Raw genomic sequence first — 26,301 nt, 5'->3', positions numbered from 1 at the left:
AACCCTTTCATTTTCAGCGGACAGAGGTAGGACTCACTCAGGCTAACACCGATGGCAGGCAGTCAACGTGGGGTCTGAACCCTCCTGAATGTGCTGACTTTGGGTTCCCTAGACCACCCTGCAGGGACAAGCCCCACAAGGCTCATCCTGCACAAGTCCGCATTCTAGTTGGAGAGAAAAGGACAAATGGAGAAAGAGGGGACCCATGATCTCAGTCCAGGGCCCTGGCACAGCCTGTGGCATCAGGAGCCATGGGGTAGTCAGGGAGGACTTCTCAGAGGGGACAGCAACTAAAAATAATTAAGATAAACACAGAGAAAAAGGGGAGGAGGAGCAGACTGAGAAAAGGCAGCACATGTACCCAGAAGACAATTAACTGGAAGGCTGATCCGGCTATACTGGATGGTCAAGTCCAGACTGGTCAAAGCCTCAAATGCCAGGCCAAGGAGTTGTGGGGTGAGAAGGCTGAAGGGTCCCACGGAGAGAGTGCTGGTGTGGAAGCAAGAGGACCTGGGTGCAAATTCTCCTGGGTGACTGTTGGGTATATCATTTTTCCTCTCAGGACCTCAGTTTCCTCGTCTGGGAAGACCTTGGAAATAATCTCTGATCCAACCTCCTAAATTTTATGATCACAATTATGACAACAGCATCTGGCATGTACATAATACTTTGTCTACACAACAACTTTATGCACATTATCTTCTTTTATGATGATGACAATCCTAGGAGTGAGATGCTGTTATGATCCCCATTTTACAGAAGAGGAAATTAAGGCAGAGGTTAAATGGTTTGCCCAGGGTCACTCAGCTATTAAGTGGCATGGTTTGAAACCAGGTCTCTGAACTTACTGAATGTTTGTAGACTGACTCATTGATTGATTGGGCCTCAGTTTCCTCAATCTATGAAATGAGGATAACACCTGTACCCAGCTCAGAGGACGGCTGTGAGGCTCAAATAAATGAGTTAACAAATGCATGTGGACCACTTTGTCTGCTTTAAAGTATTACAGCAAAGCCTGTTTTCTTCCTCTGTCTAACAGGAGGGATCGGATGCCACTGCCCCCGAGGTCCCTTCCACCTCTCCATCCTGTGATCTTCTGTCTCTCATATCTACTTTCATCTGAACCCCAGCCACGCCAGCCACCCCGCCAGATCTGCTCAGTCTGCCCAGAGTCAGGACTCTTACCTGGGGGCGCACGCCTCCCTTCCAAAATGGAAGAAGAGGCCGTGGTTCCACAGGAGTGTGGCTATGGCTCTCTCTCTCTCTCTCTCTCTCTCTCTCTCTCTCTCTCTCTCTCTCTCTCTCTCTCTCTGTAAATGGGCTGCCTGTCAAGGATTTGCCTAACCCCATTCCACATAGTCAGGGTGACTCCCCCAGCCAAGATGCCCCATCCCTGGGGCACCAAACTTACATATGACCCTGCATAGAGCCCCATGTCCTCCTGTGGGGCTGCAAGAGGCCTAGACTTGGGAGTACGAGGACCCGGGTTTGAATCTCGCTTCTATTCCTTGTTACCCCTGGCCCTTGGGTATGCCCCTTCACTGCTTGGGAGGACAACAGTACAGGGACCTCTTAACTGCCTTCTGTGTGCCAGGCCCTGTTTCAAGCACTGGGGATCCCAAGGAAGGCAAAAGCCCCGCCACGGAATGCTCACAGACCGTCTAACCATGGGGTGCTCCGACCTCCCCTTCGACGCTTCTCAAGACCGTTCCGAGACTGTGCTTGGGATCACAGGAGCCAAAAGGGACATCAGAGAGGGAGGCCTAGCCCAGCCTCCTTCCCTCTTCCCCAGGACCAGCCAAAGACACAAAAGTCTTTTGCTCCACCTCTTTCTTCCTTGCCCTTGAAGTCCCGTCTCCCCCTCCCTTTCACCCACTAGGCTCACAAACGGACCAGGGCATCAAGAGCCTGCAAGCTGGCACATGGCTTTTGCCTTGCCCTTACCATGAGGCAGGAGAACTGGGAGAGCAGGAAGCCTGGGGGAAGTGGGGAAAGAAGAGGTCAGTCCCTGCTACTTTTCTAAGGCCCAGCAGAAGCCTCTAGAGATGAAGGCCAGGGACAGGGCAAGGGTACAGATACCCTTCCAACAGGCCCTGGAGGAGCAGCTAGGTGGCTCAGTAGATAGAGTGCCAGCCTTAGAGTCAAGAAGACCCGAGTTCAAATCTGACCTTAGACACTTACCAGCTGTGTGACCCTGGGCAAGTCACTTAACCCCAATCGCCTCCAAAACAAAACAAATAAACAGGTCCTGCCTTTCGGCGTGCCACTCACAGGCATCTGTCATGGGGGACTCAAAGACGGGACCCTGCACCACAAAGATCACTGACTTGGGAGTCAGGAGATTAAATTAGATACCACCTGTAAAGGTCTTTGCTGGCCTTAAAATGCTATGTCAATGCTAGCTACTATGACTGTGATCATCCGTGCTTCTCGACCACTCCAGCATCACCGCTTATTTTTGGCGTGAGCCTAGCTAGCCGGCTTTGTCCTATAACCTCCCTGGGGTTTAAGTCTTCACTAAAGCAGCCCTGACTCAGGGCATTTTCTCTATGTCCCCCATTCCCTCCTCATCTCAGCCTAATGGCTTCCTTCGAGGTCCAGGTATGACCCCAACCCCCCCCACTTCTACAGGAAGCCTTTTCAGCCCCTTCTGCGTGCTGGTGCCCTCCCTCTGTGGATGATCTCCCATTTCTCCCGCTTGTCGCTTGCTGGTACGTAGACTGGGAACTTCCTGAAGGCAGGGGGATGATCTTTTGCCTTTCTTTGTACCCCCAGCACTCTGCACGGTGCCTGGTGCTTACTAGGGGCTTAATCAATGTTTACTGCCTGACTTAGGATGGAATTATTCTGGAGAGCAGAGCTGGAACGGACCCAAGACACCATCAAATCTAACTGCCCACCCCCTCATTTTACAGATAAAGAAACCAGAGCCCAGAAAGGTGAGTGACTTGCCAGCAAGGGTCTGATATTGAAGGTCCCTTTCGCTGGCAGCCACCAGGTGCAGAAGGGGTTAAGGCAGAGAGACAGTGCTAGCTAGCCAGCCACGGGGACTTTCCAGCCTCCCCAGAGCCGTGGGGGGAGGGGAAGAGGGAGGCCCTCTGTGCACGAGAGACAGGAAGCTTGATGGGGAGAAGAGGGGGGCTGGGCAGCTCTCCCCTACTTCTACACCCAGACAGCCCCCGCTCTGCGAGACAAAGCATAACTCTGTGCCGGAGAGGGGAAGGTTGTCTGAGATGCCAGGCCCAGCTGCATGGGGGGATGGAGGGCTGCCCCTAGTTCCAGCCGGGAGCCTCACCTTCCCCACCCAGCAGGACTGGGTTGCATCAGCTCCTTCCCCACCCAGACTGGGCTTCTAGCCAAGGATTCCGCCTTGGGGAGGGGTGGGAAGGGCCAGGCAGGAGGGGCTTGATATGGGAAGGTTAGCTCCCTCCTTGGCCTCTGCACACCCTGCAGGAGAGTAAGGCTGTCCCCTTCTCAAGAAAAGACTCTGGCCAGGGGTTACCTTCCTCTTGGAATTGCCCCTTGGCCTCAATTTATCCACCTGAGAATTAGCACCAGAAGGTGCACCCAACAAATCTTTTGTGAAACTGTGTGCCTGCCCTGCCCCAATTGGTAAGGCACGGCCAGGGAGCTCTCTACTTTTGTCGTCTCCAGGAAGGCCAGGGTAAGAGGTCAGGTCAGAGGCGACTGGCGCTGGGGGGGCAAAGCAGGGACAACCCCCAAACTCTGGCTTTCACCAAAGAGTGGGACGGGATGGGACCGATGGGGTGCCAAGTGGGCGGTAGGCAGGGATTTCATGGGACCAAAGGGTTAGGAGACACACAGCCAACCACAGTCTGCATCCTCCCTCGGAAGTCCCGCCCATCTCTGGTTTTCAACACCACCCCACCCCAAACACACATATGTGCACCCGGGGGTGCCCCAGTGCCTCGAAGCCCCTCCTCTCTTCCTTTGCCCAAGCCGTGTCTGACCCATTTCTGGGTGCCCTGAGCGTCAGGCCCCACCCTCCCACCCAATCAGAGTGGCTGTTGCTAAGGCGAGCCCTAAGCTCTCTCCCTCTGGCTCCTCCCATGCTGCTGGGCTCCGCTCCAGGCCAACCAGGAACGGGGGTGTTATGTAACTCTGGGGCCCGTGGGGGCAGGGAGAATTACGCCCCCAGAGAAAAAAGGAGGAGGGCAATGCCTTGCTCAGTATCCCACCAGGACGGCCTATGAGGAGCCGGCAGGGTCGGTGGTGAGTGAGACTTACCGGTGTGAGCAGCTCTGGGGTGGAGATGGGAGAGCAGTCACCATTGAGCTTAATGCCACTGCCGAGGTCAAAGTCGCAGATCTTGACTGGAGAAACCTAGCACAAGGAGTGGGAAGTGGGAGACAGGCAGGTGCATGAAGTACAGAAAGCCCAGCCCACGGTGAATACCCTCCTCTTCTAAGCACACTCATCAGACCTTCAAGGACTTTCCCCACATCCATCTCGGGAAGGGAGGGCATGCAGGGATGGTCATTCCTATGTTACAAGTGGGGAAACCAAGGCTCGGAAAGGTCAAGGGATTTGCTCAGGGCTACCCAGCTAGTGAGTGTCAGAGGTGGGATCTGACGCCAGATCTCAAGTCTGTCATTTTTTCCTGCTAAATCACTGCCCTTCCCTATCCCAGACCCTGTGCAGTTACAGCCGGCTGGCCTCTGACACCATCCTAGTGAGAGGCGAGGCCAGGCCCAGAGAGCCAAGAAATAGAGGAGATGGTGTCCTCCTGGCCAGGGCAGCTCCACAAAGTGGGGCAGGCCCGAGGCCACAGGCAAGCTTGCTCCATAGCCCTGACAGCATGACTGAGGATACTTTTTTCCTATTAGTTCCTGCCTGCCTGCACTTCTCTGCCTCACTCTCCTTTCCGTGAGTACCTCAACCCGGCTCAGAACTCCTTGGAGTAGAAGAGTACTTTTATACAGTGTCCTCAGAGGGTTCTGACAGAGGGCATCACACACACCCCATTTTACAGATGAAGAAACAAAGACCTGATGGAAAGTAGCACCCTAGCACTCATACTGTGAGTCAGCTACAGGAACAGAATGTTAGAATGGAAAGAGCACGGAACGGGGAGTCCTAAGCCCTACTATGTTCAAGCCTCCTCACTGCTCTGAGCTCTAGCTTTCACCTGTGTAAAATAAGGGGGGGCTGGACCACATTAAGGACACTTACACGATGATCCACAGAACCCCCCAAGGGGACCATCATGAGATTCCAGAGGGTCTGTGAACTTGTATTTTAAATATCTTTATTTTGAATATCTTTTAAAATTTGTTAAGTTCATCTTCAATATCTTTATAAGTGCATTTCAATATCACCCGTAATCCTTTGGTTTTTATTTTATGCATAAAAAAAGGGGGATTCTGAGATGGGGTCCATTGCGAGGCCTCCCCAGGCCTGCTGCCAAAAGGTTCCCGGACCCAAAGAAGGCCCTTGGACCAGGTAATTGTTAAGGGCCTTCCCACCTCTGAGGCTCTCAGCAGCAGAGTCGGGGACTTGGGTCTCTGAACTTACCCCCAAAAGCCCCTGCTCTAAAGTCTGCACCCCAAGGGGCCCGCTGCTCCCCTCCCCCCAGGTCCCAAGCTTCTAGGCCGCTCCTCTCAGGAGCCTCTCCTCACCTGGTCAGGATTTTCACAGAGGATGTTTTCAGGTTTAAGATCCCTATGTGCAATCCCTGGGAGAAAGCCAGACAGCAGAGGCAACGTCAAGAGGATGGGGGGAGGGCACTGGAGTCAGGGGAGGGAGGACAGGGCCAGTGGACCCCAGGTTTTCTCAGAAGGCCCAATGTATTGAGGTTCCCTTGCTTTAGAGGGTGGGAAGGGGGTCCTGTGTAAAGCTTCTCAGCAGGAGGCAGAGAGCCATGTAGCTGGTGCAGGGAGAGGGTAGGGTGGGAGAGAGGGGAGGAGAGAGAGGGAGGGGGCCCAGGCTTCTGGCCTAACACTCCTCTTCTCTCCCAAGTCCCTTCCCCTTGTACCCTGACATTGCCCACCTTTATTGTGCAAGAAGTCAAGGGCGCTGGCAATGTCCTGGACCACCATGCTGGCCTCAAGCTCGTTGAAATGACGTCGTTGATGGATATGAGAGAGGATGGAGCCTGCCGGGGGGCCAGAGGGGAAGAGGGGGGTAAGGCACAGGTCACGGGGGAGGGCCAGCCTCATCCCCACCCCACACAGAACCTTGGAAAGGGATGACCCCGGTGATGCCACCTTTATGCGGCTCTGTTGGGATGTGTCCAACATGTTTCTATTGGCTTTCCTCACAGCCACCCAAGGAGGCAGACAGTGCAGAGGAGAGAACCAAGGCTCAGAGCACCGACTTGCCTAGCAGTGACCTAGCTAACAAGGAGCCAGGTCCCCTCTGACACCGAGTCAGTGCTCTTCCCACTCAAACACGCTGTGTCTAGAGATGCTGCTGAGAGGTGACCAAGCCTGCCTCCTGCACTTCTGGCTCTTGGGGCAGAAGACGTTTACCACCATGGGGACAACGCCTCACATCCACAGGACTTCACAGCTCACCGCCCCACCCACCTGCCTCCCAACCCTACTGGCATGGAGGGCAGGGGGCACCCCTGCCCTCTCTCTTTTATAAGACAAGCAGTGACTTGTCTGGGGTCACAGAGTCCATTGGCAGCTCTGAGACTCAAATCTGGGTGTCCGATCCCAACTTCAGACACCTTTCTCCCACACCTGGCTTGCCTCTCCCCTCACATGCACCAGGAAAAAGGGGCAAAGGGGTCAATTTAGGCTTGACCTCAGCAAGAACTTCCTGACCAGAGAACTCTGCTGCTCTGACAGGTAGTAAGTTCCTCCCCTCCCTGGAAGTCTCCAAGTAAAGGCTAGGTAACCATGCTTGGGTATACCAAAAAAAGGGATTTTCAGGGAATCCAGGGCCAGGGACTCGTTGGTCTATTTCCTTCCAAACTCAGTTCAAATGCCATGCCCCAACATACACACTCTTCAGGAAACCTTTCCTGACCCACTGACCTCTCTGGAGAAGATACAATCATTTACATGTCATGTCTCCCATTAGTATATAAGCTCCCTCAGACCAGAGACTGATTTTTTTTTTATCCCCATCACTTAGCCCGATGCCCAGCACACAGAGAGTACTTCACAAATGCCTGTTGGCTTGACTTTGTCTAGATGCCCATAAGGTCCCTTCCAAATCAAAGATTCTGTACCTTTGAATCTGGAATCCCTCAAAAAAAAAAAATACAACACCCTTAGCGACTTTTTTATGGGTCTATCATATGGGAATTTCTTTGAACCCTGCCTGAACTAGCTCCTATTTCCAGCCTGTCCCACCTCGTAGGAGACCCGACTGCCTGCCAAGGCAAAACCACTTTGCTCAGTCGGACGATTCCCTGAGACGCCAAGAAGGTGCCGCTACCTGTGTCGTTCTGGGGAATTCCCTCATTCAGGAGTTTCTTAGGTCAGGAGCATCAAACTCAAATAGGAAGAGGGGCCACCATGTCACTAAGTAGAGAAGGATCCCTGTGGGCCACATGTCTCATCACCTCTATTTCATTGCATTCCTGCTGATTTTGGTAACTATTTCCAAATGGTATTTTACCCTGGTTTGGGCCTCATTCTGAAGCATTGGGGGCTGAGTGTGTGATACTCCTGCCCCACAACAGCTGTTCTCAATATGGGAGATGCTTTCAGAGGATCCATCAAATTTAAATGATTTTCATAATAATGCTAAGATATAACCCACTGAAACAAAAGCTCTTGGTGGGGAGGGGAAGGCAGAGGGGGTCCTTGATCATCTTCAAGAGAGTGAAGGGCTCCTGAGATCAAAAAGCTTGAGAGCTGCTATCCCAGACTAACGCGATCTCAGGTCCAGCCCCAATCTCTTTCTTCATATCCCTTCTGAGTATCTAAGGCGATCCACTCCTAGTCTGATGCCAAAGGGAACCCTCTCAAGAATCCCCAGTCTCCTTGAATTTCATGGATTTTTTTGGATTTCATTAAAATCCATATTTCATGGGATTGTGTCAGGAGTTAGGGGGTGGGAGAGATGAGAGGAAAGAATGGGGTGCTAATGCCCTACGGGAGTCGGGGGAAAACCCAGGACATGCACCTGCAGCCTCTGATAGAATGCCCTCATACTTACCACCCCGCATCTTCTCAAACACCAAGTAGAATCTCTCTTCTTCTTCAAAGAACTCTATCAGTTCAAGGACATTTCTGGGGGAAAAGAGGAAGGGAGGGGGCAGGAGAAGGTGCTTCAGTTACCAATCCCCCCATTCCAACCTCTCATGGGCAGCCCCTTGGCCCTGAAGGAGGATCTGAATTCCCTCCCACTTTAGAGGAAGGAGCTATGCAGTAGAGGCCAGCCTCCCTGGGTTGGGGCTGGGGACATGGGAGGGAGGAGAAGTGGACCTTACTAGACTTATCTGCCCATCAAAATGACCTCCATCAGAGCACCGAAGGCCTTTCTCCACAGGGAAGCTTAGAAATGCAGTATGGACATGGGACAGGACAGTAGGAGGAAGCTAAAAGCTGAGACTCCCAAGGCAGAGAGATGGGGGTGAGGGGGCAGGGGGATGGAAGGATTCATTACCTATGTCCCTGGCACTGGTACAACATCTCTACCTCCCGAAACACACGACTCCGTATGTGGCCCAGGCGCTTCTCAATGATCTGAAAAAGAGCAAGGCTGGTGGAGTTACTAAAGAGGGGTAGGGTGAGCAGGGAGGTTCAGAGGCAGAAGGTTCCTCAGACCTGGCTCTCACCACCAGGCAGGAAATGCAAATGTTCTTTATCTCTTTGTAGCTAAATGTTTAGAGTTCTCTATTAAAATGTAAATCTGGAGGTCTCAGTTCCTGCCCCCTTAGGATAAGTTGGGCCTCTGGACACCTGGATAAGCGGGAAAGGGACAAGGACAGGCCTAAACATGGGAAGGCAAACACCAAACTGTCTGCTTTTCCCCAGAGCCAACCCAGTTCCATCCTTTCCAAACCTGGGGATAGAACGCGATCTGTAAATGCTAGCTAGTATTATTTATTATCATCATCATCATCATCATCATCGTGACTGTGATTATTCCTGCTGGCCAGTGGAAGGACGAAGAAGCCCCAGATGTCACTCGTTTGGCTACAGGACCCACATCAGGTTCCTGGATAGGCGCTGGGGCATAAATGCAAACAGCACTTATGACTTGGGGGGCAGAAGGCCCAGGCAGTTGGGGGAATTTAGCCCTGGCCCAGGCATCAGCAAGTTCTGAGCTCAAATCCAGTGTCAGACACTAGCTATGTGACCCTGGGCAAGTTACTTAACCTCTCTTGGCCTCAGTTTCTTCATCCGTAAAATGGGGAAGATAAAAGCACCAACCTCCCAGGGTGGTTCCCAGGACCCAGAGAGATAATATCTTGTAAAGTGCTTAGCTCAATGTCTGGCACTTCGTAGGTACTTTATCAATGTCAGCTATTGTTACTAAGCTTTAATCCTGGCCCTGGGCGTTATTTAAGTGGATTATAAACTCCTTGAGGGGAAGGACTGTTTTGTTTCTGTCTTTCTTTCCCCAAAGCCTAGAACAGAGCTGGACTCAACAGTAAAAACTTGTTGAATTGAATTTCACCACTGAAGCTCAGTTTTCTGATCAGTAAAATAAGCTGACACACACTCCCTGCTTCACCGGGCTGCTATGAAGAAAATGTTTCAGAGATGGGAGTTTTGACTATGACCAAATAACTGAATGCTTATCTCACATTATATAATCCTTTTAAGGCTTACAAAGCATTTCTGTCAAAACAATCCCAGGAACTAAAGACCATGTGATTATACCCACCATCTCTGCAGTCCTTCTGGATTCTAACTGCCATGACCCCATGTTACTGGTGAGGAAACCGAGGCATTAAAAGATAATCAAGAAGAAGCCAGGGGAAAGTTCTGGCAGGGTCTCAGAATGAAGTGTGGACTCCAACCTTGTAATCAGGCAGAAAACATCCATTTTAGTCCTGTTTCTGTTGCTGTCTGTGTGACCTTGAACAATCACTGATTTCAGGACCTCCAAGTTCCCCACTCTACCCCACCCCCACCCCCGACATACACCTAGCAGTGCCACGAGGATGCCTTGTTAAGTATAAAGTATCCGACAGCTGTGCTTGGCAGAACAAAAACCCCCTAATGGCAAGGGTCTCCCAAAGCCATACACAGAATAAAACAGCAGGACTCCCCTAACCTCTGCAGGAGTTAATCAGTCCCAGGACCTGTGCTGACCTCTCCTCCCCCATCTCCAGAAGACTACAGGCAGATAATTATCGCTCCCCCCACCCCCATCCTTCCACCTCCCCGAACAAAGTACAAACCAGCACCGGCCTAGACAGAGCCACTCACTGGTCAATGGCCGGGCCTTGACAGATCCAGCCCAGATCCTCACCCTTCCCATGGAGATTCCCCATAAAGAAATGTGAGAATGTGTGCGTGTATTTGCCTGGGGGGTGAGGGAAAAATGTGTGCAGTGTTTCTGTCCAGCCTCTCTAATGGTGGTCCGCTCTAGGCCTCTCATCAAGGGGAGGGAAAGCCTTGTACTCCCTAAACTCCCCTCTTCCCCAAAAGAACTCTCTACACCACCCTCCTCAACACTGGGCCATCCATCTTGAAACAGATTGGGGGGGGGGGTGTTGGGGAATAAGAGAGAGAGAGAGAGAGAGAAATCTCACCATGATGGGGACTTGGCAAAAGGCAGCTTTGTTCCTTTCATAGCACAGTCTGCCGGGTAAAGAAAGCTCCCCGGGGAGCGCTAACCCCGCAGCTGCCATCCTCCAGCTGTCCCGTCCCCCCTCCCCACCATAAGTCAAGCTCTTCGACCAATAGAGAGTAGGTGGGGGTGGGCAGCCTGGCCTCTACCCCTCGGCCAGCTCCTATGACAGAGAAAGCCACTTAAAGGGATAGAGCCTCCATGGAACATCCTCTTCTCTACTCAGCACCCACCCTCTGGCCCACTGCTTCTGGAAAGGGAGCCAGGAGCTAGGCTGAGCAGTAGGAGAAACCCTGCGCTAGAGACTTGGGTGGGGTCCGATCCTGGTTATAAGAAGGTGGGCGAACTGCTTGATGACCTCAGCAAAAAAAGAAAAGAAAAGAAAAAGTATGTGGGGGGGCGGGGCTGGGTGTTCTAACATCTCTCCTCTCCCTTCAGGGATATGAGAATAGACGGAAAGATGTTTTCCTATACCTAGCTTAGAAAGACCCAACAGCTGTGGGGCTTCTGTATCTTTCTCCTCCCTCTGTGTGTGTTTTTGAAGGAGGGGCACAAAACCACCCATACTCCCCCACCCATGAAGAGGGTGATGGTGGCTTCATGCCCGGGCTTGGTAAAGAGGGGTGGAAGGGAGGGAGAGGGAGGCAGACACTAGGTCGAACTGAAGGGAAGAGTTCAAATAATGTAAGACTCTTTAAGGGACAGCTGCTTCGGCCAGTTTTCCACTCTGCCCCATACAATTTCACAGCCAGAGACCAAAAGGCCTTATGGCTCATTTTAAAACACAGTGAGTCTAGGTAGGTGTCAGAAGAGGCCTCAGTGCTGGCTAAGAAGGAAAGGAGGGCAAGGTAGGGTCTGAGCCAGGGATGGGAACCTGTGGCCTTGGGGCCACATGCTGACCTCTAGGTCCTCAAGTGCAGCCCTTTGACTGAATCTAAACTTAACAGAACATTTACCTTTAATAAGAGGACTTGTTCTGTAAAACTTGGACTCAATCAAAAAGCCACACTCAAGGACCCAGAAGGCGACATGTGGCCTCAAGGCCCCAGGTTCCCCAACCTCTGGGCAGACTGTGTGTGTGTGTGTGTGTATGTGTCTCCCTGAAAATCCTCCCCTCCCCCTCCCTACAGGAGCCCAGCCAATCAATTAAGCATTCATTAGGCCCTTGCCATGTGCTAGGCACCAGCCCTTCCAGCTGCCAGTCAGGAGGGGACAGGACAGAGACAGGCTGGGTCCTTCTACAGGGAGGTCCATTCCCAAAGTATCAGGACCTCAGTGATCCAGAAGGTTCCCCAGAGGTTCTCACTCAGAGCCCTCTCTTGGCATTCACAACCCATTCAATGGTAGTGCTTAGCCGGCCAACTGCTACACATACAGATTCAAAACAAATTCCCTATTACCTCAGGGGCTAGAGAAGGTGATAGAGGTTTGGGGCCTGGCCAAACTGGCAAGCCTCTACGCACTCAGCTTTTGCCTTCCTCAGTTTACCCACTCTGCCTGCATCACTGTCCAAGCAAGACTCAAACCAGTCAATTTGCAGCTACTCAGCCGCTCTAGTGAGAGGTGTGCCTATTTCTAGCACCCAGAGAAAACCTATTCTTCAGACCGGGTATTCCCCAGATCTGAACGGAGGACCTGACCTTCAATGCCCCAGCTTTCTGTTGCTACAGAGAGGTGAAGGAAACTCAAGTCTGAAGAGCTGGGTTCAGTGCATGACTCTGCTGCTCACTTCCTCTCCAAGCCTCTCCAGACCTCAGTTTCCCTATCTGTACAACACCCAAGAAGCCTGTATAATGCCTTTGCATTTGGCTCTCAGAAAATGTTGCCTCCCCTTTTCTGGGACCCATGGATCCCAGATTTATTATATTATCTAATAATAATGACAGCCAACATTATATAGTGCTTACTCTGTGCTAGGCACTGCATTAAGTACTTTAAAACTGTAGTCTCATTTGAGCTTCACAACAAACTTGGAAGGTGGGCGCTATTATTATCTCCATTTTACAGTTGAAGAAACTGAGGCTGAGGGGTTAAGTGACTTGACCAGGGTCACATAGCTATTAAATGAGGCAGGATTTGAAGTCAGGCCTTCCTGAGACCAGGCCTAGTACTCTAACCACTATACCACCTAACTGCCCCTTATGGTCAATGGATGGGGGACCCTTCAGGTTATTTGTCCACTGCAGACCATGGCTCCTTACTCCAGCCAAAGGCCTCACAATCTACTCCTCTTGTTCATGAGATGGGAGATGGGTAGAGAGAGATGGAGAAGAAAAAAAAATGCCAGGGGGTGGGGGGAAGAGGAGGTATCAAAACATAAAAGAGAGAAGTAGAGAGAAAGAGAGAGAGAGGAGAAAGAGAAAGAAAGAGGAGACAGAGAAAGAAAGAGAGAGAGAGAGAGAGAGAGACAGGAGGGGAGAGAGAAAGAAAAAGAGAGAGGGAGAGGGAGAGACAGGAGACAGAGAGAAAGGAGGGGAGAGAGACAGACAGGAGGGGAGAGAGAAAGAAAAAGGGAGAGGGAGAGAGACAGAGAGAAAGGAGGGGAGAGAGAGAGAAAAAAAAAGAGAGAGGGAGAGAGAGACAGGAGACAGAGAGAAAGAAGGGGAGAAGAGAGAGAGAGAGAGAAAGGAGGGGAGAGAGGGAGAGAGAGAGAAGAGACAGAGAGAAAGGAGGGGAGAGAGGGAGGGGGGAGAAAGAGAAAGAAAGAAAGAAAGAAAGAGAGAGAGAGGAGACAGAGAAAGGAGAGGAGAGAGAAAGAAAAAGAGAGAGAGAGAGAAAGGAGGGGAGAAAGGGAGAGACAGACAGAGAGAAAGAAAGAGAGAGAGACAGGAGGGGAGAAAAAGGAAGAGAGAGAGAGGAGGGAAGAGAGAAAGAAAAAGAGAGAGACAAAGGAGACAGAGACAGAGAGAAAGGAGGGGGGAGAAAGAGAGAGACAGAGACAGAGAGAGATGAGGGGAGAGAGAAAGAAAAAGAGAGAGGGAGAGAGAGAGGAGACAGAGAGAGACAGAGAGAAAGGAGGGGGGAGAAAGAAGGAGAGACAGAGACAGAGAGATGAGGGGAGAGAGAAAGAAAAAGAAGGGGGGAGGAGGGGAAACAGAGACAGAGAGAAAGGAAGAAAGAGGTAGAGAAAGAAGGAAAAGAGGGAGTTGGGTGAGGATAAGTGAGGAGATGAAGAGAGAGAGTAAAGAGGTAAAGAAAGAGAAAGGAGATGGGGAAGGCTAGGAGGAACAGAGAAAAGGAAGGGCAAGCTGGACAGTGAGGGCTCCCCCAGGGCTGCCCATGCCTGCGCCCATGCCCATCCCCATCCGAGCTGCTGAGCCCAAGCCTGTGGAGAGAGCCTCAGGGTTCCAATCAGAAGCTGGTCAGTTATTATTAGTGCAGGGCTTGAGCAGTTCAGTAAATAGCCCTTAGTAATGAAGGTCTGTGCAGTGACCTGGATTCCCAGAAGAGGGGTCTGAGCCAAGGAGGCCCCGTCACGGGATGGACAGGAGCGGACAGCTCAGAGAGCAGGCCCCTGCTGTTTTCTGACTAAGCATCACACAGGGCAGCGGCAGCAGCTCTCAGACACGGGGCTTCCCTTCCTCTCGCTCCAGGATTTTACTTCTACTTTTTCCTGTTTGGATCAAACCTGGGCCTCTCCCCAACCTCTCCAAATCCGCAATCACTCTAAGAAACTGCCTCTGCAGTGCACATTCCACCAAAGATGCTGGCCACAGAGCGTGGCCATATCTGGTCTCCAAAGAGAGATCTTGCCTCAAACACACCAAATCTAAAAGGGTCCTTTAATACTTACTCCAACCTTACTTCAAAAATGGGAAACTGAGTCCCAGGGAGAAGACATTACCCACCCAAGGTCATCCTACTGGGTCTCAAGACTGAGACTACACCTCCCAAGCCCCAACTCTCCTGGGCCTTGAACCAGGGCTTTCCTGGAGTGACCTCCAGGATGGACCTCAGGCTTCCTGCCTGCAGCCTCCTTCCTGTCAGGACTCTGACCGTTTCTGCCCCGTACCTTCACAGCATACTCTTTGTTCGTAATGAGGTTGATGCACGTCTGGACTCGGGCGTGGGCTCCTTCTCCCAGCACTTCATCCTGCAACTGGTAAACATCTGGGGGAGAGAGAAAGGACTTTGGTACCCCGGGACAGGCCCCACTGCCCCGGAGGACAGGTACCACAGACACTGCTGGCAAGACCTCCTTAAAATTCTCCTCTCTTCCTTTCTCAGGGAGCCCCGAAGGCGAGTCTCTGTCCCTCCCCTTCCCTCCCACCACCGGCTCAGAATTCTTGGCCCCAACAGACATCCATCCACTCTGCCCTGCCGGGACTGACTTGCCTCACCTTCAAACCTCCCAGAGAAGCTATCTGTGGCCCGGCAGCGTTTCTTCTTCTTGCTTCTTTTCTTAGCATCAGGGATGTCGATGGGCTGGCTTGAGGGCATATCTGGGGCACACAACACCCCCAACCGCAGGAGGGGGGCACAGAGGTAAACTGCAGGCTCTTCTTGGTCAGGACTCACCCTTCCCACCCCAGACCTCCCCCTCTAGCCTTGGGGTAAGGGAATTGAGGGCTCCAGGCCCTATTTAAAGGACTCCATCTCAGGCATCTCTCTGTATCTGGAGGTTTCCCCAGCTTGCCCCAGGGACAAGGGCCACAAGAGCTCAGGACCCTAGGACTCACCAGCTATTTTTAGGAAAGGGTGGGGCAAAGCGGGGACTGAGGGACTGAGTCAAAGGAAGGCCCTCCGCAAGAGGACAGGAAAGGTAGGAAGAGAGGCTAATACCCACTCTCCTAACTAAGCTTCAGAGCTAAGGATCCTTTCCTCTAGGACTCTCCCCTCTGACTCCCCAGTCAGAACTATATATATATCAATCAATGGGAAACATGGGACAGGTGTTTCTCCAGCCACACTGACCTCCAGCTTCTCCCCCTCCATCCCCACTGGTGCTCTTAGCACCAGATTCCCTGGCCCTGATACTTCTGACCATCCCTATGCGTCCCTGGCTGTGCCTAACACATCCCCGGGCCCTGATACTCCCCTCCCAGTCCCCTCATCCCTCTAATTGTCTCTGTTCTCCCTGGTCACATGCCCATTGGACAGAAGGCCAGTCTGTTAGGGCTTACCAGGGCGGGTAGGGCACTCAAAATTGAAGACAGATTCTAGGTGGTTGGACTGGTTGACGGCAAAGGCCAGCTCGAAAGGATTCTGTCCCTATAAGGTGAGGAAGGGGGGAGGAGTCCAGGTCATGAGAAGAGCCTCTTAGAATTTCCCCTTCCCCCCAAACATTGTTTTCAGAAAGGAGACCCCATACCACGTGCCCCTTACAGCTTGGGGGTTTTCTGATCTCTATCTATAATCAATAGTGGTAAAACCACATCCTCATACTTAATTCTAGGCTGCTCAAAGTACTTGCCGGCTCAATGACTCTCACAATGATGGGGCAGGAGCCTGGCAGGACCTGACCCCAGAGGGATGAACCTCAGAGACCACGCCCTTTGATTTCCATATATCCCCAAAGGACAGAATTAAAGCCCTAAGAAATTCAAGGTGAATTAGGCTAAAATCTGGACAAGCTGGGTTCTTTCTGCAGTACTACAGAACCTTTCTCCTCCCAGTCAAAGGGCGTCCAGGCCTGAAGATTGGGGGATCAGAGGGTCAAGGTATGAGTGGGGTCATAGCCTGGGGTGCAGCTGTCTGAACGGGGTGCTGAGCACCTGGGAAAGGGGATAGAGCGAAAGGTGGACACATGAAGAGCCTGAGACCAGAGGATACAGCACCTCGCCCCCCCCAAACAGCTTACCCCAGCTGATAGGCACAAAGAGGTTAACAATAACAGGAATGTTTTTATCTTTACACAAAGGGGATGTCCCAGCCTTACTGTCTATAGGCCATGTGCTATGAGTGGGGGATGGGCTGCACCAAGCCCTCCCCACGATTTTGCCAGGTCTCCTGGATAACCAACATGGCCTAGATTAGGGGTGTCGTCTATAGCACCTGTGGAGAAGTGAACTAACATGTCCCAGGCTGCCAGATACCCGAAGAGCCTAGGGTGTGGGTGAAGAGGAGCTGGGTTCAAATGCCAGCTTCACTACTCACTAGAGCTAGAACCCACGTAAGTTATTTCCCCTTTCCGGATCTGCTTCCCCCTCCGTAACCTGGAGAGAGTATACTCAATGACTTCCACAGCACCTTCCAGTTCTAGCTCCTAAGACCCATGCCGGGCCCCGATCCAGAAGGCAGTCCAGAACCCTGAGTTCTTTTTTCCAGCAATGCCAAAGACTTTTATGTAACATGGCCGTTCTTGCACCCTCCCCGGACCTCAGTTTCTAGACTAGATCTGTAAAGTCCCTAAATGTTATGATCCACTGGAGATACTATTTAGCCCTTTTTTCTTAAAACTGTCCTTCCTTCCCTCTAAAAGCAAAATAGAGGGAAAAGCGGACTATTCCAACCCCACCTTGACAACCTGGCCTGGTCTCACCGCGGTGCCTGAGGGATCTCCAGCCTGATCCCCTTACCTGGCACCCTAGTGGTCACTGTTTCTTAGCGCTTCCCGTGTCAGAAGGAAGGGCTTCCCCTCTTTGGCCTCAAATCACTCATCCGTTAGAACAATAATAGTAGCTAGTATTTAGGTAGCACTTTTAAGTTTTGCAAACCACTGTACAAATATTATCTCCATTGGCTCTCACAACAACCCTGGGAGGTAGGGGCTATTGTTATACCCATTTCACAGATGAGGAAATTGAGGCAGACAAAGGTTAAGTACCTTGTCTGGGGTGACAGAACTAAACGGTAAAGCCACATCTGAACTCAGGTCTCCGGGCCCAGGACTCTATCCTCTGTACCATCTATCTTGCCCATGCAGGTTATCAGACCAGATGACCCGGGAGGTCCTCGGTTAGCTCTCAGTCCTTCAAAAGGGCAGCCTGGTTTGTACTTCCCCATCCCCCAAATATCTCCAAAGGAAAATCCCTGGAGTTCTCCCCCCCTCACTAGGTATCCTCAAGCTGAGGGCACTGGGGTCCAATGACCTCATGAACTCAAAAACCCTTTTTTTCGGGGTGAGGGGCCTTTTTTTTTGATGAGGCAACAGGGGTTAAGTGACTTGCCCAGGGTCACACAGCTAGTAAGTGTCATGTGCCTGAGGTTGATCTGAACTCAGGTCCTCCTGATTCCAAGGCCAGAGCTCTATCCACTGCGTCACCTAGCTGCCCCTCAAAAACTCTTAATAAGAATTGAGTAAATGGCAAGCCCAGACTGGCCGTAACCATCTCTTCCATTAGCAGGAATTTTCTATCAAGTCTGTCAAGTTCAGAGATCTGGAAAAAAAAAAGGTTCCTTTTTCTTCAGCCCTTTACCATCTGTAAAGCCCCTTCCTCACAACACCCACTGGAGACAATATATTGAAGTATTATTAATCCCATTTTGCACAACTGCATTTGTGCAAATGATTCTCAGGTTTATATTTCCAGGTCTAGCCTATCTCCCGACCTCCAGCCTTGCATGCCTGCCTATTGGACATCTCGAATCTTAAGCCCAACACATCCAAAATTAAACTCGCCATCTTTGCCTCCTAAGCCCTCCTCTCTGCTTCCCTATTTCTGTCAAGCGCACCACCACCCTTCCACTCATCCAGGCTCAAAAACTAGGAATCATCCTGACTCATCCTTCTCAGCCCCCACATCCAATCAGAGGCAGCAGTTCTGTGATTTCCATCTTTATAACATCTTTCTGTCTACCACTTTCTCTCCTCTGACACTGCCGCCACCCAGACAGCCCCCCATCCATTCATGCCCACCGGTTCTTCTCCCTGCCTCAAGTCTCTCCCCACCCCAATCCAAGCTCCATTCGGCTGATCCTCCTAGGTCTGACCATGTCACTCCTCTCCACCGCACCCCACTTAATCAACTTCAGCAGCTCTCCAAATAGAACATCACCTGGCAGTTAAAAACCTCCATATCCTGGCCCTTTTCTACCTGCACAGTCATCTTCTACCTTCCCACTGTCCTGGTTCCTCTTCCATCCAGTGACACCAGGCTCTTTCCTATTCCCTGAACAAGGTACTCCTGATTCTAAGCATTTGCACTGGCTGTCTCCCACGTCTGGAATAAGGAACGGTCTACCTCCTCCTCTCTGCTTTCTGGTTTTCTTCAAGTCTCAGCCCAAATCCCACCTTTTACAGGAAGCCTTTTCCAAATCCCCCTTAATGCCAATGCCCTGGCTCCAATTCACCTTTTGTAAATATCTTGGTTGCATGTTATCTCCCCCATCAAACTGTAAGCTCCCAGAGGGCAGGAACTAGCAATCTACCGCCTTTCTTCGTATTCCCAACACTTAGCACACAGTAGGCACTGAATAAATGTTATCTGACTGACCCATATGGATCCCCAATTTAGAACTAGAAATCTAGTCCAACCACCTCTTTTACAGATGAAGAAACTGAGGCCCAGAGATAAAGTGATTTGCCCACACAAAGAGCAAACGCAAACTCTGGGATTCAAACTGAGGTACTCGCTGAATCTAGCATCCTTTCACCGTACTAAAGAAAACGGAGGCTCCGTGTCAAGTGCCTGGCCTATGGTCATGCAAGCTAATAGCAAAGAGTCCGGCCTTCAATCTGCGGTGAAAGGCTTAAGTTTACTTTCTCCTCATTGACTTCTTAGCAAATAAGAACACGGCAGAGTTCCTGCAAGGCATGACCCGCAGGAATTCCACAGCAAGGCTGGAGACAATACTGGGAAGCCGGCTAACCTCAGCAGAGACAAGGGCCAAGGCCTGGCTTGGACCCTCTTCTAAGCCTAGGGACACAGGTAAGTCTTCTCAAGCCCTGGAGAGCCAGTTTTTCAACTGCAAAATGGATCACTGATATGCAGGCAGAAAGAAACTTTAAGTCCAGCCAATCCAACCTCTTCCTTTTACAGACCGGGAAGAGGCCTAGAGAGAAGAAATTTGCCCAAGATCCTTACAATAAGCAGCCCAACCCAACTACTCTTTTTACAACCCCAGATTCTTATTTACTTGTCTCTCCCACCCTGCCACGATCTGTGGTAGAGTGTAAGGGAATAAGAAAGAGGTGCAGAAATCAGCATCATTCTTCAGGACATTCTCAGTCTTAGCCAGTCTTCTATTACCCCATCACTTGGTACACAAGAGTAGAAAAGCCTGAGGGTCCAGAGAGCCAAGCCTGGGAGCCAAGCCTGGTCCGGTCTTTCTGAGACTCCCTAGACCTATTTTCCTTTCTATAAAATGGGAATACTGTCCTTCAGCCACTCAATTTTTTTTTAAGGCAACTGAGGTTAAGTGACTTGCCCAGGGGTCACACAGCTAGTAAGTGTCAAGTATCTGGTCAGGTCCTCCTGACTTCAGGGCCGGTGCTCTATTCACCCACCCAATTTTAAAGGGGCTGAGGAGGGATTTGGGGAGAATCTGTAGGATGCAATGTAATAGTTTTAAATTCTTAAAAAATTCAAAGTACTTTTTTTTTCTATTTCTAATCTGACCACCAAGGGAGAAAAGTTTTGGGAGATGTGAGGCTCACACTACTGTCCTCTTCCAAAACTAATTCAGCATCTCTCTCTCTCTCTCTCTCTCTCTCTCTGTCTCTCTCTCTCTCTCTCTCCCTCCCTCCCTCCTTCCAAGGAAGGGACCTAGCCAGATGTTGACAGCTGCCCATCACAGACTCCACAGCTGAGGAATCCGGCAGAGGTCAAACCCTGGGGCTGGAAGGGAGGGGTGGAAAACAAGTGTTGCTTAAGAGCCTTCTCCCCTCCCCCACCCCCCCAAGGGGCAAAGATTGTTGCTAGGAGCCAGGCCTGGGAGCAGTGGGGGAGGAAGAGAATGAGAGGAGGTTCCAGACTAAACCAGCTTGGGGCAGGTAGTGTCAAAACCTGGAATCATCCTACCCCCAACCCAACAACATCCCCTTCTTAACCTCTCTCTTCTATGGAGGGAGTGGGCAGGTCACTGAAAGGAGCCAAGGCAGAACAGGCCGGAGCAAAGGGGTAAATGTATTGTCTAGTCTTTCCTAAACACGGACCTGTACATGGGCACGGACGGACAGACGGGGACACACACACACACACACACACACACACACACACACACACAGACTTCTCAGTTTCCTCATCTAATGGGATCACACCATTCTCACAGGCTTGTCGTGAGGAAAGCAGGGGGTCAGGCGTCAAGCATTTATTCTTCGCTTACCATGCCAGGGCACCTTGCTGGGGATACAGAGAAACGCAAAGTGAAAATCAGGGCACTGCTTGATGACTTCTGATGGGGGCCATTATTACTAGCTTCTCAGGCCCAGTTCCCTCATTTACTAACTAAGGACCATCCTATCTTGAAGTTTTCTTCTAAAAAAGCAACTAAGACACTCGGTGGAACTAGAAGCAAGGTCTCCCGATTCCAAACCAGTGCGCTACACCAGGCCCACCAATCTAGAAAAGGCCAAGCAGGCCCATGGCGGCCTGCTCCCCCCAACCCCCAAGTTATCCAAGAGACCTACAATTCACTTCCACACTTACTAGCCCTTCCGTGTCACAACCCTGAGCTTCTTGGACTTTAAAAAACAAACAAACAAACAAGCATATTAAATGTCTCAGAAAAACAGGAGGGGAAGGAGCAGTCTCTCCCCTCCCCCAACTCTAACACTTGAGAAGGGGGCAGAGAGTTGCTTTCCCCTGTCTGGTCTGGTCCCAAAGGCCAACACCCCTCAGACTTCAGCTTGGCAGGGAAGCAGAGTCAGCAGGCCTTGGCAAGAGGCTGGAACCATGGAGAAATTTGTGTTTATTCTGGCTTAGGACTGAAGTGGGGCTTATTCTGCTAAGCTGGCCCAGGCAAGCCTCCCCTCCACCACACAGGGGGAGCTGCAGAACCAGGGAGTGGGGGGGGGGGTTGGGGGGGTGCAACACCCCTCCTCCCCCAAAAAAGTCTAAAACTGAAAGACTGTTTGGAAAGATCAGGCAAGTCTCTAGCGTTCAAAGGGGAAAACGGGCTCTGACTGAAACAGGAGAAAAAAGGTTAGACAACAGAAAGAACATACTTGTCTACCTTGAGCTCCACCAGCCCATCTCACAGGAACCCAAGGTGAAGAGTGAGGATAAATTACAAAGGGCTTACAAAGGGAGGGTTTCCCATGGGAACAACCATCTCTACCAGAGGAGGAAACTAGCAGAGGTAGTGGGCCTTGCTCCGAGCCACAAAGCTAGGAAGTGTCGAAGGCCAGGATCTCCCAAGGCTCTTTTTGCTAGATGCCACCGATAGCACTAACAGCAGAGTCAGGTTTTTCAGAGAGAAACACACGAGCGAATGGATTCTGACCTTGCAGCGCACGCTTCAGATGCAGTCATCTGGTCAAGCAACCTCTCTCAAACCCCTTCAAGAGCTGAGACTCTAGGCCCGTGCCTCCCAGTCCTCTGGAGGAATTTGAGGAGAGCTGCCAGAACCTTTTACGGGTCTGATCTGATTCCCACTGGAAGATGGCAAGAAAGCAGGCACCCCGCTACCCAGAGGCCGGCCAGGCACTCTGGGATGAATCTAAAGGAAATTAATGTTTGTGTGCAAAAGGGACGAAGGAAGAGACAAAAAGGTACAGGATCCGCAGGAACTCTCTCTGTAACTCCCTCCATTTACCCCTCCCACCCAGATTAACCAGTCACCCAACCTACAGGTTTGCAGCAGCACCTCCAATGCCTCAAACAGGGTGCATGCATGCAGACACACACACACACACACACACACACACACACACACACACACACAGCATCCCTGCCTATCTTACCCAGCAACAGGTTATTTTCAAATGAGGCCATTACATAAGCTCAAATGCTGACATCATTCTGTCCTGGGAAAAAGGAGGTAGAGACGGATGGGGACAGGGAGCCTGCCTCCTCTTCCCACAACAGACCTTTCTCACTCCCCAGCCTCTTTATTCCTCCCCCTCCACCCCTTGCCTCCTCCCCCCCAAAAATAATTCAACGTTAATTTGAGATATTGTATCAGAGCCCCAAAGCTTCCTGGCAAGACAGGAAATGGTTTTTAAGCTGAGGATTCAAAATGAAGGCCAGGCAGATAATGACTACAGCGGGCATTTATACTGTGCCTTAAGGTTTGCAGTACATTCTGGATATAGTCACTTAATCTGAACCTGAAGCACAGAGAGGCTGAGTGACTTGGCCAAGGTAACATAGCTGTAAGTGTCTGAGCTCGGGTCTTCCTGATACCTAAACTCTCTTGGGAGCTGTAAGGTCAGGCTCAGAACTTGGAGCTTCCCAATAGGACGCCTCCAAAAGACATGGAAGAAGGAGGTCGGCAGAGCCCAGATTCTATAGCTATGGCTGCCAGTGTGATTTTGGACAGGCCCTTCCCTCCAGGAGCCTCAGTTTCCCCATCTATAAAATGAGGGAGGGGGCTGGACTAACTTATCTCCAAGGTCTCTCTCCAACTCTATGATTTTATGATCTCCCTGAAGGAAGGAACTGAGGCTATGAATTCGAAGAGTTGTGCACTCTATGAGTCAAGAGGGGAGGGTCAGCAGGTCCAGAACAAGTTCCAAATCCTCCCCCCCATTCTACACTGGCCTTTCCTTATGCCTTCCTACCACCCTGCTGCTATAGATCAGTGCTTCCCCAGCAGTAAAAAGGGCTCTTTCAATCAGCTCCCAGAAAACACAGTATCCCAGACCAGGAAATCCCTGAAAGGGAGAGGGAGACCAGGGAGAGAAGGAATGTCAGGAGGGAAGAGAGAAAGGCAATCAGGCCTCGAGGAAAGCAGTCATCCACATACACACCCTCTCTTACTAGCAAAGGCCAGGACTCCCCTGGGCAGGGCAAGGAGGCTGTAACCAGGGGCTTACTCTTTCGAGGGAAGAGCTCTCTTCTCAAGGCAACTGGGAAAGAAATCTCACTGGGACACAGGGGAAAGAGAAACAGGGGGTGCTTAGCACAACTGATTGGGGGGGCAGGCCCAGTCTGGATCGTTGTTAGTCAACCCCCTCTCCCTGCCGGATGAAACTCCTCCAGATGGGCTTGGCCAAGCTTCTAGCTTATTCCCAGGTCTTCCTGACATTCTCCCCCCCCCCCCCGCAAAGAAAAATCGACCCTCGAGAAGAATCTCAAAACTCAGTTGATTGAGGACATTGAGCAAGCCCCTACCTCTCTCTGAGGCTGTTTCTCTCTTCCACAAAAAAGGAAGGATTGGACCAGATGATCTCTCAGAAGCCTCCCAGCTCTTACATTACAGGAAAACTTCACCTCCCAATGCAAAGAGACCCATGAAAACATCAAAGAGGGCCCAAGAGCCTGCCTGCCCCTCCCCACCGGCCCAGGAGCAATGCAAGCAGCCCCAGGTACCTTGAACGAACGATGGAAACCCTCAAGTTCAGCCGCTTTCTTCTGCACCATTTTTTGTCCGGGATCTTGCCAGGAGCCAGAAAATTCAAGTAGAGAAAAGAGTATTTGTGTAAGGGAAGGAGGAGAAGCAGAGGAAGGGGCAAAGGGAACCTAATCGCTAGTCCTACCCCGCTGGATGGAGACAGGCGAGAGGAAAGGAGACGAGGGGACGGACAAAGGAAAGGGATGCCTAGTGAGACCTGCAGCTATCGGGTGTTTCTCTCCCCACCTCCAGTGTGTAGGTGTGGGTATCTCCCTCCCTCCCCTGGGTCCTCAGTCCCTCCTCCTCTCCTGGTGTCCCGACCTCCATGCCCCGCCCCCTGTCTCTCTCCGCCAGTGTCACAAGGAACATCTGGGACCCCACCCCCTCTCACTCACACACAGTCCCAGGGTTAAAGCAGAAGCAACTTCTTCCCTCCCCCTCCGCCAGCTGGGCCCCAAACAAAAGCTGCTGCTGCCGCCGCCGCCTCCGCCGCCCCAGCCTTCGGACTGGGGCTCGGGGCTCAGGGCTCAGGGCTCCGGGCAGCACGGGAGGGCACTCGAAGCTCAACCCACCGCCTGGTCTCCCCTCAAGCTGGGTCCCCCCCCGTCCCCTCCGGGCGGAGCTGCGGGTCCCAGGAGGTGGAGGTGGTGGTCACTAGTGCTCGGACACACGCGCACACACACCCCTCCTCCCCAAATGAGCAGCAGCGGCCACGGTGCAGACCATCCGCATGGGTGGTGGTAGCAGCAGCAGCAGCAAGTAGCAGGTTCACTCGCTCGGCCCCGCTTTGGGCACAGGGAAGGAGAGGGGAAGGCGGGGAATGAGACTGGAGAGGGGAGCCCGGCCGGACTGGCCAGTCCTCGGGCACTCACCAGGACCGAGGCCGGGGGCTCCCCAGTGCTGCTGCAGCCGCTGCCGATGGAATCACAGCCCGGACCTGAGGGCGCAGCGCCGCCGCCGCCGAGAGGAGCCTGGCAGTCCCCGCGGCCCCAGCTTTTATAGGCTCCCTGGCCCCGCCCCGGGCCACCCCCTTCCCTGGCCCCGCCCCCGAGCCCAGCAACTGACCGCTGGAGGTGGGGGGAAGAGGAGGTGGTGCGCGTCTGTGTGTGTGAGTGTGAGTGTGTGTGTGTGTGTTTGGGGAGGAAGAGAAGCGGTGCGCTGGCCTGTAAACGAGCGGTGTTTGTGACAGGCAGAGGAGAGTGTCTGTGCAGTGAGTGTGTCTGCAGTGTGTGTCTGCACTTTTTTGGAAAGAGAAAGAAATGTGTGTGTCTGTCGTGTGTGAAAGAGTATTGTGTCTGTCTTCTGGGTGAGGAAGGGAAGGAGTGTGCGTGCGTGCGTGGAGCATGTTTTGTATAGGGGAAGTGTGGGTCTAGGCGCAGTGTCGGGGGTGGGAGGAAAGGGGCTGCGGGCAGCGCATGTGCCCAGGGGTGCTGGGAGTGTGCGCGAGCGAGCTAGCGAGCAAGTGATCGAGCTCCCTCCCGGCCGCAGTGGGCCGAGGGGAGGAGGGAGCTGTGCCTGCAGTGTGACAGTGTGTGTGTGTGTGTGTGTGTGTGTGTGTGTGTGTGTGTGCTGCTAGCTTGAGCAAGGATCCTTGAGTTGGTGTTTGGAGGAGGGAGAGCTGAGTGCGAGAGGGAAAGGGCGGTGCGAGTGTGTGTGTATATGGGAGGGTGTATGTGCTTGGGCAGGCGGGGTTCCAAGGCCTAACCAGTTTGTACCACTCCCAGCTGTAGCAGCTGGAGGTCCCCTCCAGTCTGACCTCGGCTGCAGGGAAAGCCCCGCCCCGTCCCCCGGGAGGCTACTTCAACCCCTGAGCCAGATGCCTTGGGTGGGCCCCACAGAGCCCCGCCCTCATGGCCTGGCCAGACAGCTGGCCCTGTGTGGGGAGGGGCTACAGTCTAGACTGACCCCTTCCCAGGACTGAAAGGCCAGGGGTTTTCCCGCAGGTCTAGGAAGAAGATGCGCTCCCCACGGCTCCTGTCCCCCGTGCCCTCCCATTCTCCACAAAAAGATCTCATACATGATATACTGCAACTCCCCCACCAAACGAACCCCCTCTGTACACAGACCCACGCAATAGTATGGCAGTGTGGTAGAGTGGGGAGAGTCCTACCTCACATTCCGTCTATGGTGTTTACTTCCTTCGTACCCTCAGGCAAGCTTCTTCACTGTTCTGCGCCTCAGTTTCCCCATCTGTAAAAT

At 52.1% G+C, this 26,301-nt stretch overlaps 1 protein-coding gene across 2 annotated transcripts in view; it reads right to left on the bottom strand.

Annotated features, from left to right (window-relative positions):
- MKNK2 (MAPK interacting serine/threonine kinase 2) overlaps nucleotides 1-25,084 on the bottom strand; it is a 34,573-nt gene extending 9,489 nt beyond the window's left edge. Inside the window, exons 1-11 of one of the 2 annotated variants that reach the window (XM_021009130.2) lie at nucleotides 24,975-25,084; nucleotides 24,081-24,145; nucleotides 23,883-23,981; nucleotides 15,849-15,936; nucleotides 15,066-15,167; nucleotides 14,738-14,835; nucleotides 8,587-8,666; nucleotides 8,137-8,210; nucleotides 6,011-6,115; nucleotides 5,640-5,695; nucleotides 4,249-4,344 (exon numbers count right to left, since the gene is read on the bottom strand). In XM_021009130.2, the coding sequence (XP_020864789.1) occupies nucleotides 4,249-4,344; nucleotides 5,640-5,695; nucleotides 6,011-6,115; nucleotides 8,137-8,210; nucleotides 8,587-8,666; nucleotides 14,738-14,835; nucleotides 15,066-15,167; nucleotides 15,849-15,936; nucleotides 23,883-23,981; nucleotides 24,081-24,131 (849 nt within the window). In that variant the 5' untranslated portion in view covers nucleotides 24,132-24,145; nucleotides 24,975-25,084. The remainder of the gene's footprint in view (nucleotides 1-4,248; nucleotides 4,345-5,639; nucleotides 5,696-6,010; nucleotides 6,116-8,136; nucleotides 8,211-8,586; nucleotides 8,667-14,737; nucleotides 14,836-15,065; nucleotides 15,168-15,848; nucleotides 15,937-23,882; nucleotides 23,982-24,080; nucleotides 24,146-24,974) is intronic. The other variant, XM_021009131.2, reaches the window with a different exon arrangement.
- Nucleotides 25,085-26,301: the final 1,217 nt, after the last annotated feature.

This window comes from Phascolarctos cinereus, unplaced genomic scaffold (assembly GCF_003287225.1).
Source record: "Phascolarctos cinereus isolate Bilbo 61053 unplaced genomic scaffold, phaCin_HiC Scaffold_4;HRSCAF=312, whole genome shotgun sequence".
In the NCBI taxonomy this organism is placed as follows: Eukaryota; Metazoa; Chordata; class Mammalia; order Diprotodontia; family Phascolarctidae; genus Phascolarctos; species Phascolarctos cinereus.
Note: the sequence above shows the minus strand (reverse complement) of the source record. Positions and strands in the feature narration are given on the sequence as shown.